Here is a 14,829-nt window from a genome sequence, read left to right as displayed (position 1 = left end):
ATAAGCAAATGTTTAGACAGTATAGAATAAATTTCGGGAAAATTTTGTTCCATCGTTCCCTCTTCAAAATTAGTATAAATGCTCAGAGACCCAAGCTACTAAAGGAAAAATAGGTCAATTTAGGAATTGATTTCAGCACGTCTGAGGACGTGTACGGAGTTTTGGAATGAATGTTGGTAGTAATGTACATTTAGTTTGTTTATATATGAAGAGACATGAGTAGAAAGTATAATTTTAATTCATTTGATTTATTAGTATGTTATTGGCGAAAGTGGGTACCCTATCCGAAGAGTTCCACGCCTTTATTTTTAAAACCCCAATTAAAACGATCTAAAGGCCTGTGCTTTGAACAATGGAAGTCAACACACATTCGTTGACTTGACTTCTTAAAAAGAAATTGTTTTTGCTATTTATGCATTGGATAGCTTAACAAACAATTTCATACATGTCACCAAATAGCAATCATTTTTTTATTTATGTAAATTCATTAAAACGGAAATTTGAAATATTATTAAGTACTTTCATAATGTAAATATTGACAATTTTTCCTTGTACTAAGAATAATGTGTGTATTGCAACTGGAAAATTGTAAAACTAAATGTGGAGGCAGGGTTCTCCATCATTCGAAATTTTACTGTATTGCAGACTTTACGTGAACCACTAATATTTGCGGTATTTTTGCGATCAAATTTGCAAATAAACAATTAAATTGATTAATTGATTGTATGTTGTTTTACGCCCCATTCGAGAAATTTTATTCATATAGAGACGTCACAATTAATCGGTGAAGGGCTTCAAATTTAGACCTCTACTCGGCACTCATTGCTATTGAGCAGTGACGGTTCTTTATCGTGCCAACGCCTCGGTTTTTAAGGTCTTATCCGAAGGACCCGCAAATTTCACTTCAAAGTGCCGAGCGCTTGGCGAAGGAAGAGTTGCTACCTCTCTTTTATCGCCCTAGGTCAGTCGCAGCCGTGATTCGAACTCGCGACCTTCCGATCACGGATGCCGTCACGGTAGATCAATCGGTAGAGCGCTCATTCCGTGATCGGAAGGTCGTGTGTTCGAATCACGGCTGCGACTGACCTAAGTCGATAAAAAATAGGAAGGACATTTAAGAAGAATTTGATTTTTTTCATTTTTTTTGCATTGAATTTCAATACACTGTCAGATATTAATATGTACTCGGAAATAATTTGGCCTGTACATATTGATTACAATTAATTTTCTTTATACATTATAATGATATAATTACATTTAAAGTATATGAATATTCCCTGTTCGTAAGTAAAGCATATGTCACAATTTTCTACGTGTTTTTCTTGAAACTTAAATAGAAACATCATTAGTGCTGTCTGAGGAGTACATTTATCAATTCACAGATGCTCATCAAACGAATGCCATTATCCTTCGCTCGTGGACCAAAACAATTTGAGAGTAAATGATTGGCCAAAGCAACTTTGGTCTACGAGTGACATAATACTGATATTTGTTTGATTAACATGTGTATTTTGTTAAATGTACCCCCAGAAAGAATATTATTAACAAATGAGGAAAAAACCAAGTCTTTAGAAACCTTTATTTGATCATAGTTGCTTGTTATAATTCATGCAAATCAGTCAGAGCCTTCTCGACATGAAAATCAAAGTTTCCCAATCTTTATAAAAATCCTCATGTACAGTTCTTCGTGGCTATATATTGGCTATAATTTTCCTTGTCTGACAAAATTAAAAAAATAAATTGATGAGATCTTGAATAGAGGGACATTGCCACAGTAAATGATAAATTGTCTCTTCAGCTGAATTACAGAATCTGCACATTTTACTATCTTTCATCTTCATTTTAAACAGGAATACATTAGTTGTTAGATATGATGATTAATCCTATATTGTAACCATTGTAGTTTTGTACTTCTAATACTGATAAAAGGTAATTGAAAAATTGATTTCCATTGCAATTGCATTTAGGACAAAGTGAAATATCTTCCCCATTTTCATTTGTTAAGGATGTGACATTTTCTTCTGTATTTAGTGTGTAGTTTTAGTACCTTCTTTGGATGAACAAAATAACCTTATGTTAAATGGTATAATTGGCCTAGGATTCATGTCTTCCTTAACAATATCCTCACTTTTTAGATGGTTGTAATAGAATTTTGTAAACCATAATATGTAAGACAATTACATTTGATTTAAAACTTATTCTGGAGACCTTGTAAACTCAAACATCAACCAAATCATTGATATTATATATATATATATATATATATATATATATATATACACAAAATTGACATCCCTAATATATATATATACATACATACATACATACATATATATATATATATATATATAGAAAGCACAAAGAAATTCACTTTTATAAGGATACCCACTTCCGCCCCAGCCCGGGGTTGAACTCTCGACCTGCGGAATCTGTCTCCTAGCAGTACAGGAACAGCGCGCTAGACCGCTCGGCTATCTAGGCAAGTCAAAAAACTTGCTTTCGATGTCGATGGAATTCTCGCGGCGCTGTCCTACACTACACGGTCATTGAGAATGGAAGTGAGATACAGTTATTTGGACATTAGTTTTATCAGAGGATCGTTACCAATACACGTTGTAATGAAATTAATTTTATTTATAAAGCACATTTTACAACAACTCTTAAACTAATATAACTGCCCTAAGTGAAGAAATATATATATATATATATATATATATATATATATATATATATATATATATATATATATATATATATATATATATATATATATATATGTGTGTGTGTGTGTGTGTGTGTGTGTGTGTGTGTGTGTGTGTATGTGTGTGTATGTATATATATATATATAATATATAGAATACGAACAAAATTAAATTATATATATATATATTATATATATATATAATTTAATTTTGTTCGTATTCTAGCATCTGATTGGTTAATATCCAAAAAGGAACACAAATTATTTCTGTATAACCTGGTTTGGTATGGGGACACACCCCCCTGACAACCAGCTGAATCGTCTGTATCCATGCAATCCTCTCATTTCCAGTCCTCCGGATTCATGGAAAATTCCATATTTAATAAATGTACCTTTAACTTCAAATAGTAACTCGGATCTTATCACATGTAAACAAAAAACATGGCTGCTAGGACTATGTATCAGTTTTTACCTCCCCTCGCTTCCCATCACTTCCGTTACTATGGTTGTATTATTGAGCGGCAAATTTGAACTAATAAAAAGCAACGAAATTTTACACCCATAGTTATTTAATGATTTTAAAATTAAATTATAAGGAATGACTCTAATTCTTGGCCAAATTATTCGAGTATAACCTGGTTTGGGTCAGTTTACGCTGTTTTATAATCCGCTTCGCGGATTATAAAGCGTAAACTGACCCAAACAAGGTTATACTCGAATAATTTGGCCAAGAATTAGAGTCATTCCTAATATATATATATATATATATATATATATATATATATATATATATATATATATATATATATATATATATTTATATATATATATATATATATATAATATTCTTATTATACCATTCAGTGAAGAAAATATACCTTTTTCAATTTTAATTTTATTATTAAACCAAATTGGTTGAGTTACAAATTCTTGCCGTGTTTTCTTGAATATCTCGAAAAGCAATAAATGCGTCTTTCCAAAAGAGGTTTCTTAAACGATGCAATGTATCTGATGCATTATTTCTTCCAGACTTTCTAATATGAGTTATATCAAGGATATTTTGAGAAGTATATTTTAGATAACTACTCATATACAATGACTCAAAATCGAAAAGAAACCCAGTGGTCAATGTGCGTCTTACTGAGCAACAGTACAATAAAATCGACCTTTATGCACTTATAACTTTTACGTTAATCACTTTAACCTTTATAATACTTTACAAGATATAATCATGGCAATAAATATAATCTTATTTTATGTAAAATAGCTTGAATAATATATATTATTAAACAAATCCTGCAAATTAATGCGTGTATATTATTATTTTGTGACCTTTTTGCATTAAAATATATATATAGGGTATTAAAATTCTAAATAGGCAATTAAATATTTTCTTGTATCAAGTTTTTAAGACTTTAGTGTTGATCGGTTGTAAGTATTGTGTATTTTTTTTTCTAATGAAAGAAAAAGTTGAAGCCAGTGATGTAAATTTTGAGATATTGGTCAAAATATGCGATTTTAAGGCAAAAAATAATGTTAAATTTATGTTGCCTTTTTCAATATATTTTCAATCTTGGCAAAGTCTGTTGGGTGAATGTATAAAATCTTTACTGAAAAAAACATTAATTAAATCCTATATCATATACATGTAATATGGGAAAAAAAATTCTCTGAGTAAAAATATGTAGGGGTAAAGATCCAAGATGCGTAGATTTTAAGAATTTTCTTCTAAATATCCTTCTACCAAGGAAATAGTCCCCATAAATAATGTTTCTTTATGATTTTGTGAGCAGTTTTTATACTGAATATTGTATAATTTGCATTGTTTAATTGAAAAATGTTATAAAAATTGAATTGTAATAAACAATTTTGAAGTCAGAGATTTTGACCAAACTTTTCTCAATTGCTTACGAGTGACTAGGTTTATTGTTAGTTTGCCATTCATATCTTTTTCTACTAAAATATCCAAAAATGAAACTGGTCAGACTCTGTGGTGTCTTTTATTTCTAGTTCAAGGGGATATATTAAATAAATGTAGATATGAAAATGAATATTGTTAATTGATAAAACGTGTTGGAAAGTCGCACGTTTTGATGTAATTGATTTCAGTAAAAATTTTTGTGATTTCTAATTTTCTGAAAGTTCCTTAGAGTGTGTCCACATCCAATTAACACTACTTCTCGAATATGTTGTTGTACAGTTCTCCTTGATTTTTATCCTATGACCTTGATGTTTGACTTTATTTTCAAATTTTTTAACATTGATTGAGGATAACTTTGAATGAGAGAAATATTGGGCTTTTATATTTTGACCTGTGCTTTACCTGTGACAAAACGTTTTCCAAATAAACTATGATTTTAACACCACGTCCTTATCCTTAAAGTTTAACAAGAGTATTTTTTCAAAAATCTTTACATTGTTATTAATTTTCGATGAGATGTGGCTTTCATATTTCAAATGTTCATTATCTATGACAACACCTTTCAGTAAGATATTATCATTTTACACTTCATGAACTTGACCTAGAAGATTGACCTACTTATAAAAAAAATTAACTTTGGCTATAATTTTTGCTCCAAAAGAGACATGGTTTTCATATTTTTTTCCACATGTGCATTACTTGTTATAATACCTTTCATATTGCATTATGATATTTGACCTAATGTCCTTGATCTTGAAGGTTGATGCAGTTTTGAGAAGCTTTAATATTGACTGTTACCTTTATCAATTCAAAAAAATATATTTTTTGTTTAATGGACAGACAAGACAGGACAAACAATCAAATTAGTAACAATGTGCCACAAATAATTACATCCTAACCACTAAGATACCGAAAGCGGGGGACCACAACTCTTTGAAATTCCTTGTCTCCCATATTTCATATGAATACTATTTCTTTCATCAATCTGTAAACACCAGTGAAGTAGCTATTTAGAACAAGTTTCTAAGCTACCTGTATAGATTTCCTCTGAAGTGTGCTTTTAATCAATGAAACATACAATGAAGTGCTTATCAATCATACAATATTTTATATACTTAAAACTACTTTAAATAATCATTTATACAGACATAAATATATCACAAACATCTCTTGTTTTTTTAAAAATGTTTTTCGATTTACTAAATGATAGTTTTCAACATATTATGACGTCTGACGTATACATTTCTTCTCATAATATCATTATTACAGTGTGATATTTATTTTATATAGAAAGAATCCTCTGTACACATTTTAAAGAATAAGCAATCAAATCTATATATCCATATTGGCATTTTTTATTTGCTTCAGAATATACGTTTATTATCTCTGCAAAACTAGGGGGGGGGGGTCTGACACCCCCCCCCTTCCCCCCAACTAGATCTGTGCATGCTTTTTCCTTAAGCAGGGGACACAAATTTACTGAATTAGCTTGTTGTCTAAATAAAATCTTAGTTTTTTAATGTAAGAAGAAATGTAGGTTTCAATTGAATGGCCATGTTTTAAAAGGATATCAAAAATAAAAAATAAAAGGCATACATGTGACAAAAATGTTGTTTTGACTTTATTTCATCTTTCCCTACGTGTTTTATTATTTATATTTCATTTATAACAAAAATGGATTCATTTTTTTATCAGTGTAAATGTTATGCAATTTCAGAAACCTTTAATATCTTTCGCTGATCAGTGTTGCTCCTTGAAGATAATTTGTGTTGTCACACCTTTTCAAAGAAACCTTTCCGTCAGCGTCACTTTTGGGACATTACGGAAGAATTCTTTTTATTCTTTCGTTCAGAGCACGCGTTACTTCCTAAAGACATTTTTCCTTCGTTCATAGCAACTTCCTGAAGATCCTGGATCTCTTTTGTATATAAACGAAGACGTAGGGCGTCTTGCGTCTGTTTTCTTGGGTTAACTCTCTTTTTGCGCCGACTAAATGCAGGTAGACAGGAGGCGATGATCCGGAATTTTTTTGGAAAATTTACTGATAGAAAAGCATAAATAATTGGATTAATACAACTATTTACATACGCCAGGCAGTTAGCAGTCATCAGACCAGCTGCTGATTCTATTGTCTGCTCATAGTTAGTGAAGCTTTCTATAAGGAATATAACTTGAATCGGTAGCCAGCAGAGAGCGAATGCCATGACAAAAGTTATTATGATTCTGGTCACTCGTCTTTGTGTGTAAAAGCTTCTCCTTCTCTGGCGCCAAGTCGCTACGGATCTGTTTTGAAGTCTTTTTAGTATACAACCATACAGTATACAAATCAATGTCAGAGGCAGTGCATAACCAAAGACAAAAAAGCAACCGTAAAAGACCCTTAACGCATACTTATTTCTAAGTCCAACTAGGTTCATGCAAGTTGACCGTTCGTGCTCTATCCACTGGTAGTATACGACGCTATACTGTAAAAGAACCGGAATGTTACCACCAAAGATTAAAGTCCAAATAAAGAACAACAGGAGAAAAGTGTTTCGACGATTTCTTATTTGTTTAGAGAGTACTGGATGAACAACAGCAATATTTCTATCAAAAGACAGAAGAACCATTGTCCAAATGCTGGCATACGCACATACATATGAAATGAAGTTGACAAGTTTACATAAAACGTCTCCAAAAGGCCAGTATGCCATTGAGTAACTTGCTGCCGTAAATGGAACACAGAATACTATGAAAAAGAGATCAGCAATGGCAAGATTAACAATTAGAATATTTGTTGTGTTTTGCAGTTTTTCTTTTGACATAATCACAGATACGACAAAAGCGTTTCCTAGTACTCCAAAAACTGCTATCAATCCAAAAATGACTGGTATTAAATACTGAATGATATTTTCAAATTCTAAGAACTTGTCGATATTTATATGTTCCTGGTGTTTGCAGATTGTTTCGTTGTCACACGTAGTGTTCTCCATCATTTTAATCAGCTCTGAGAAATATTAGAACAATTACCAGCTCTGAAAAATACCGATAGTAAAAAGTTAACAGTTCTTAAAATTATACAAATATACACGTTTTTCATTTCAATCAAGAAAATTGAAAATTAATGGTATTAAGTTTTGCTTTTTACATCATTTTTTTTTTTCATTTCAAACCACAGAATATTTTAAAGGTTAAAAGCAGTTTGTGACCAAATATTTAACTGGCCCTTTGCTTATAAGTAAAGAATCCATGATACTCACCAAACCTGAAGAACGAAAAAAAAGAAAAGAAAATATCCTCGGCTGATTTTATATATACATGTAGTAATTTGTTGAACGCGACTTATAAAACCATAATATAATTTACGTCATAGCAAATAAATGTGTAAATCTCTGCTGCTTTAAGAGATCATTTATACATTGTATCGTTCAAGTCATGTGAGTTTGTCTAAGTCCAGATGGATGCCAATCAAATTTATGAGAAAAAACTTGAAGATACACTTTTCAATAATTATCATTCAATTTTCACTTTTCAGGTTTCATGTCTTGCGACATGCACTGTCATTGTTTGCAAAATATCACTCATAAGTCGAGAGAAACAAAAATCCACTCTGAAAGTAACATTTTCTGTGTTGTGACCTTCGCCAAATTGTTGGAGTAAAAAAAAAGCATTCTCTGTGGGAATAGAACCCAAGCGATAAGAATCCTGACTAGAGACTCATGTGAAAAAAAAAAATTGTTCACGGGTAGTTATTTTTTTTTTCTTGTTTTACATCCCCTCGAGAATTTTTTCACTCATGTTGGGACGCCACCTATTGCCGGTGGACAGTTGCAAATTTATGATTGAACCCTGCACTTGTAGCCATTGAGCAGTGAGGGAACCTTTTTCGTGTCAGCGCCACGGAAACTCGGTTTATACGCTCTCATCCGAAGGACCGGTCTCCACGTCCGGTGTAACGACGAAAAGTGACCCCTGTAAAAATTCTACCCCTAGACAATATACTTTGTAGAAAAATGACCCACTTTTTTTGTAGAAATTGTGGTCTTAGGGTCATTTTTCTCCATGTTGATAGTAGAGAAATAACCCCGTTGAATAATGACCCTGTGTTATTTTTTTGATACAAAAAAAAACTACATGATTCTTGCTAGGCAAATACGTAGGGGTTAAATAACGCAGCCTTATGATATGAAGTGTTAATTTCTAAAAAAGCTTTAAGTTTAAATGACAAATTAAAAGGTTATACTATACTTTACATTAAGAATACAAGATGTTTTATCCCCAATAAAGGAAAACCTAACAAGGCTATAATGATGATCTATAAGTATTAGAGCAAGAATACTTAAATTGTTTGATTTGTTTTATCACATTTAATGAAATTAGTCTCCACAGTTGTAATTATTTAAAAAATCAAGATCATTTTCTTAGCTGGTGTAAGATAGAGAAATATATATAAATGAAAAATGTATAGCTTCAATTAATTGTAATCCTCTTTGATTGTTCTCTGGGAAAATAATGTGCAACGAATAAGAAATACATATAGTCTTCTTTTTTTCTTCAGAAGTTATAAGAAAGGACATAAGGATTGACGTTTTGGAATCCTAACCAAATAAATCTGCGTGAAAAAAAGGTAGATTGATAAGAAAATTCGATCTCGTAATTTCTATGAATAAAGTCTTAAACTTCTTCTCATAAAAATATAGGGAACATAAATTTGTGAAAATATAACACACAGAACTAAATCAATATGCCTCTGACCTTCGATATCAGGGGCACAAAAAGTGATTAGCTCAAAATCTTTACCAATGTCTTTTGTCGTTTGCTACTGTCAACAGTCTTTATCAAAATGAGGCTTTTTACATCAAAAAATTTGATTGATTAAAAAAAAAGAGGCGTATGGTATACCAAGATTTGACACAAGTCTATATACACGGTAGTATCGTCTTTCCCCTTTCTAGTTACATGTAAAAAAAAATTACCATTATTTATTTAAAAAAAAAAAAAAAAAAAAGAAAAAAAAAACGAATGTTGCATTATAAAAGAAGCTCCTAAGTCTAAAAAAATTTTTAACAACATTTGTATTTGAAGAAATAAAAAAAAAAATGCGAGATTCGATCGTATGAGCGTATCTATAGTAGCGAGTTTTGAGGGGAGGGAGTTACGGGGTTGTAAATGTAACCCACTTGTTTGCTAGTCTATAGGAAAAAATTCCCTTCTGGTCATGTATGTCTTTCCTATAAATAAATTAAGCGTTCTTGCTGTCTGATAAGAGGTTTAAAAGTATAAAAAGTTTAAAGGATAAAAGTGAAAAGAAATCTTTTTTTTTTCCTTTCACCGAAAATCCTCTTATAAGGTTTTTTATTTACATAATGTATATTTACGTGCATTGTAATGCAGATTATATATGTATCTATAATGGTGAAGGTAGTTGAGTATATTGCCAGTATTTTTATCACAATCGTTGGGCACTATTAGTATTTTGTATGCCCCCGAGATCGAAGCTCGGGAAAATATTGATATAGTCTCGTCTGTCTTTCTGTCCTACAGTCACTCAGCCAAAAACTTTAATTTTCCTTCAAAGTATTAAAGGAAAGAAGTTATTTTGGTGAATTTGTAGATATGTATGAAGGCTGAAATATTATTTACTCAGATCTTAACTTTTGCCCGTTTTAGGGGCATTATAATGTAAAACTATACCCCATTTCCTTCGGAGAATGGTTATTAATATTCATGTAATAGATAAGCGTGAAGGAACCTAAAAGAGGGCAAAAGATATAACATGATTTTAACAAGAGGCCCAAGGGCCTTAATGGTCACCTGAGTATAATGTAACGATCCATAGATTAAAACAAAATAAGCTGATAAATAAAGCTTTGTTGCCCAAAAGCAAGAGAAATGGGATGATCAGGGATCAGCAAAATATTTATTTAGTACTCAATAACAAATCTTAAAGTTGATCTATTTATTTGCCTGTACTTTCCCCCATTTGTCACTATCCTCATGCGGACTTAGTAAACACGTTTCATTCCCCTTCATTGGCCTCTCTTAGTCTTTGAAGATTATTCATTGTTCAAAGATAAGGTATTTTTGTCCCATTTTCATTTAACTATTATTTGAAAGTTTACCTGACCATTAAAAACTTATTAAAGTACTTTTCTATTAAATATAATAACATTTCTTGTAATTCAATTAACCTTTCAAGATACATTATTTACAGTGATTAACTATTATAGGTGAAGAGCAAAGGGGAATAACTTCTTTCAGTAAAATTTAAAAAATGACCAAAGGGTACAGAATTTCAAAATCTGGTAAAAACACTCTCGCTTATTACAACTTTATATACTCTGTTTGCCTCCCAAATGCCCAGGAGCAGAGAAGATTTTCAAGGAAATGATTCATTTTCACCATGGATTCATATATTTAAATTCAGAAATTTAATTTAATTATTTCAAAATTAAGGATTATCTCCCTCGATCATAGCTCTGATCCTTCGACGTATTTAGCTCCAGCCTTTGGCACCCTTTTTCCAGCTCTTCCAAGTCTTTTTTACTTCCGTAGAGGATTTTTGGGACAGTCTATGTGGAGGGCACTGAGAGTCATTGGCAGAACTGGAACAGAGAGAAGGAGACTGATAGGAGGTCTATGAAGGGAGGCGGAGTCAGCATATATGTGGTTGTGGAGAAAAAGGGCAGATAAGTGGAAAGACAGTTAAAATACAGCAGTGATAAAGACAGTAAAATAGAACAGCAGTGATGTAGAACCAAGTGGTTCCGGGCTGGGACTTGATCACCCCAGTCGGCACACCTCTGGAGGCTGTAGTGGACAGCGCCGAAATATCCGATGAAGGAGGATCCACCTGAAGACGGAACCACGCATCTTTCCATCAGGATGTATACAAGTAATGACTAGTAATATTTGATACTTTGATATTTTTAATGTTTAATGTTTTAATAATGTTTTAGTGTTTTAATATAGTTTTTTTTTCTTACTATGAAACTACAGAAATAAATCAAAATATCAAATGCAAGATTTAATTATTTTCTTCCTACTCTTTCCGTAGATTCTCTTTCACCAAATTCACAACTATGATATAGTCTATAGCAATTAAGTAGTTATCTTAACTGGACAAACTCCCCTAGCTCTTCCTCTCTATGTGGATCACTGTGCATCTCCCTCAAATACTTCTCCACGTCCTCATTGGAAGATCTCAGTGATCCTGACCCTTTATTTCCTAGCAATCTTGATGTAAACTGTATTTTGCTTTTGCTCTATCTCGCTGCTTCCTTCTACGCCTGTTTCTCTCTGCTCTTCTTGCTATCTTAAGATGTTCCCTGATGTTATCTCGTAACTGTGATAGTGCTGGTTTCTTCTCTTCTGTAGCCTTTATATACTGCTTACGAAGCTGCCGAAGGTCTTGTCTCATCTTTGCCTTTGTTCTGTGCCAAACCTGTCGAGGCCTACGTTGTATATAATTGATGTCATAGCTTCTATTTTCCTGTCAATACTGCCTGCAAGGGTCGTATTCAGATTTGCATCAACATCTCGGTCAAGCTGTTCCCAGTCACTTCTGTTGTTACTGTTTGGCCATTTTACTTTCCTCTTCCTTATATCACTGTCAGTACACCGATTGTCTTCCATCTCTTCTTGCTGTTGATTGCTGTTCTGTGATTGGTTGTTGTCCTCACTATCATAGTTTCACTGTATGAAGCCTTGTCATTGCCTAACACATGGAGGCTGTGGTCACTGTGGTTTTCGTCCTGAACCACTTCCTCCTCCGTCTCACCAGGTTGCCCTGTGCGTTGTGTTAACCGCTGATCTGGCTTACATCCCATCTTCCCCATGTGGATTTTAAGGCCCCTTTGATTCTTTCCCACAGCTGCATACATTTCCGCTGTTTGTAGTCGTCATCGTTTTCCGTGGCTTGGCTGTATCCGGATTATCCGTCCCTAAAGGTCGCTCATCCTCCCCCGCGACCTCAGCGGTGTTAAAGTATATATCTGCCCATAGCGTGATGAATTGGGTCCTTCCTCATAGAAGTTGTGCTTTGGCCTGCCAAGCCTTCACACCCCTGATCTCAGTCTCTCCTAGTTGTGTCCTGTCTCTCCACGTTGTCACTGAACTTTTCTCAGTTGTCATCCAGACTTTCCTGGCTTTCTCTGCTTTCCCAGATAATATTATTTATATACATCCTGATGGAAAAATGCGTGGTTCCGTCATCAGGTAGATCCTCCTTCATCGGCTGTTTCGGCTCTGTCCATTACAGCCTCCAGAGGTGCGCCGACTGGGGGATCAAATCGCAGCCCGGAACCACTTGGCTCTACGTCACTGCTGTTTTATTTTACTGTCTATATAACTGCTCTGTATTTTAACTGTCTTTCCACTTATCTGCCCTTCTTCTTCACAACCACATAGATGCTTACTCTGCCTCCCTATCAATCTCCTTGAAGTTCTCTCTGCTCCAGTAATGCCAATGACTCTCAGTTCCCTCCACATAGACTTTCCCACAAATCCTCTACATCCCACTATAATTATATTTATATGATTCTCTCTCTCTCATTATAATCAAGATTGAATTCTTTTTTTTATCTTTATGAAATAAAAAACAGGTGGAACTGCGATACACATGTAAATATTTTTTCCAAATTATCAACTTCATCTTCATTAGGGTTGGACGAGTTAAATTTACAAAATTTATTCTTTTAAATATATAATAATGCATTGGTAAAATACAGGTAATTCCAGGTAAATCCCAGACGAAGATCAGACTATAGTTGCTATCAATACATATTTTACCCCTATTGTTCTATACCTAATTACCACGTGTGCAAAACAGGAACACACCATATACATGTATATACGAGGGTCATTCAAAAAGTCCGTAGACCTTTGTCATAACTTTTTTTATTTAACGTCATATTACAACCAAATTTATTACACATATTTAAACAACAGATTCAAATAATTTGAGTAAAAAAAATTGGAATTTATCTTGATATTTATCAAAATTATCAAAGATTTAAGACAGCAAAAATGGGGTCACGGAGCAGGGTCAAAATTGAGTTATTTACTAATTTTACATTTTATAATGTTTATAGCCATACCTCTAATGAATGATGCTTAAACAAAAAAAATTTGAATGTTTAAATTAAGTATTGTTCTATTACTTGCTTAAAGGTAATGTAATTCATCGCTTCGTTTAAAAGATATGAATTTCTAAAGACAGATAGACTTGATTAAAAAAAAGCATGACGTCGAAGGACGTCACGGAGCAGCAATAAAGTTTTGTTTTGCATTCGGGAAACCTCTAAAACAAACTCTTAAAATGTTGGAGGAACTAAGAAATATATAAGAAATGAGCCCATGAGCTGTGGAATTGTATATAATGGAAAAGAGAATTTTTGTGTTGTAGAGACTGAACGGACGATGGACGGTCTGCGAAGAAACAGATTATAGTTAAAAATCCTGTCAAAGAGTTTGTAACGTCATGAAACGTCAAGTGCGCTTCACTGTTGTGGAACTTGTGAAAGCAGCCAGAGTTACGAGGTAAAGAATTTGAAAACATTGACAATCCAACTTCAGCTACTCGAACAATTGTTAGCAAACTTGGTGTCAAGTGTTATGGATACGTTTTTATGAATTGGGAAGACGCTACAAACCGTGTATGAAATAAAAAGGCCGAACAGTTTTGAGAAACTTTCTCGAGGCTGTTTTTGACATTACAATGTTGTTAACCGTGCTCCGTGGTGACAAAGCATGTTGCTTTTAATACTGGCTAACATGAATTCTATTTAATCAAATGGAATGAAACTTTACATATCGACAAAATAAATGTTTTTACATATGAAAATGTGTGGATCTTTTATCTTGTAAAAATAATATGATGATGAGAAACATCGTCTACGTATTTTTTGAATGACCCTATATATATATATGGGTGTGTGAGGGTGGGTGGGTGTGTGAGGGTGTGTGTGTTTCGATTTTTCTTCGAGAAATGAGAGAAAATCAATGTAAATATTCCCTTAACAAACATGCATTAAAAAGACCATTACAATTTTCAATACGTATTGCGTCAAGCATTAAATCGAGTATAAGCAAATAAACCTGATATTTCCAAATATTTTAAACTGTTAGTAGTATCACGTAGATTTTTTTTTTAGTGAACAATGTAAGTGACGTTTACAATATTCCATTTGTGCTGTAATGAATGATTCCTTCAGATAAATACTTCAAA

General features: G+C 32.9%; 1 protein-coding gene across 1 annotated transcript; it reads right to left on the bottom strand.

Annotated features, from left to right (window-relative positions):
- Positions 1-6,427: 6,427 nt before the first annotated feature.
- LOC133191002 (allatostatin-A receptor-like) lies at positions 6,428-7,597 on the bottom strand. Its single transcript, XM_061326668.1, has one exon. It carries the CDS (start codon positions 7,595-7,597, stop codon positions 6,428-6,430), a length of 1,170 nt encoding a protein of 389 aa, XP_061182652.1.
- Between the last annotated feature and the right edge of the window lie 7,232 nt (positions 7,598-14,829).

Source organism: Saccostrea echinata, unplaced genomic scaffold (assembly GCF_033153115.1).
Source record: "Saccostrea echinata isolate AGI-Se365-2 ecotype Australia unplaced genomic scaffold, CSIRO_AGI_Sech_v1 ptg000022l, whole genome shotgun sequence".
Lineage (NCBI taxonomy): Eukaryota > Metazoa > Mollusca > Bivalvia > Ostreida > Ostreidae > Saccostrea > Saccostrea echinata.
This window is presented reverse-complemented; position numbering and strand designations above follow the sequence as displayed.

What these genes read in the sequence shown, in the direction of transcription:
- LOC133191002 (XM_061326668.1), bottom strand. Translation starts at nt 7,597, where the DNA reads ATGATGGAGAACACTACGTGTGACAACGAAACAATCTGCAAACACCAG.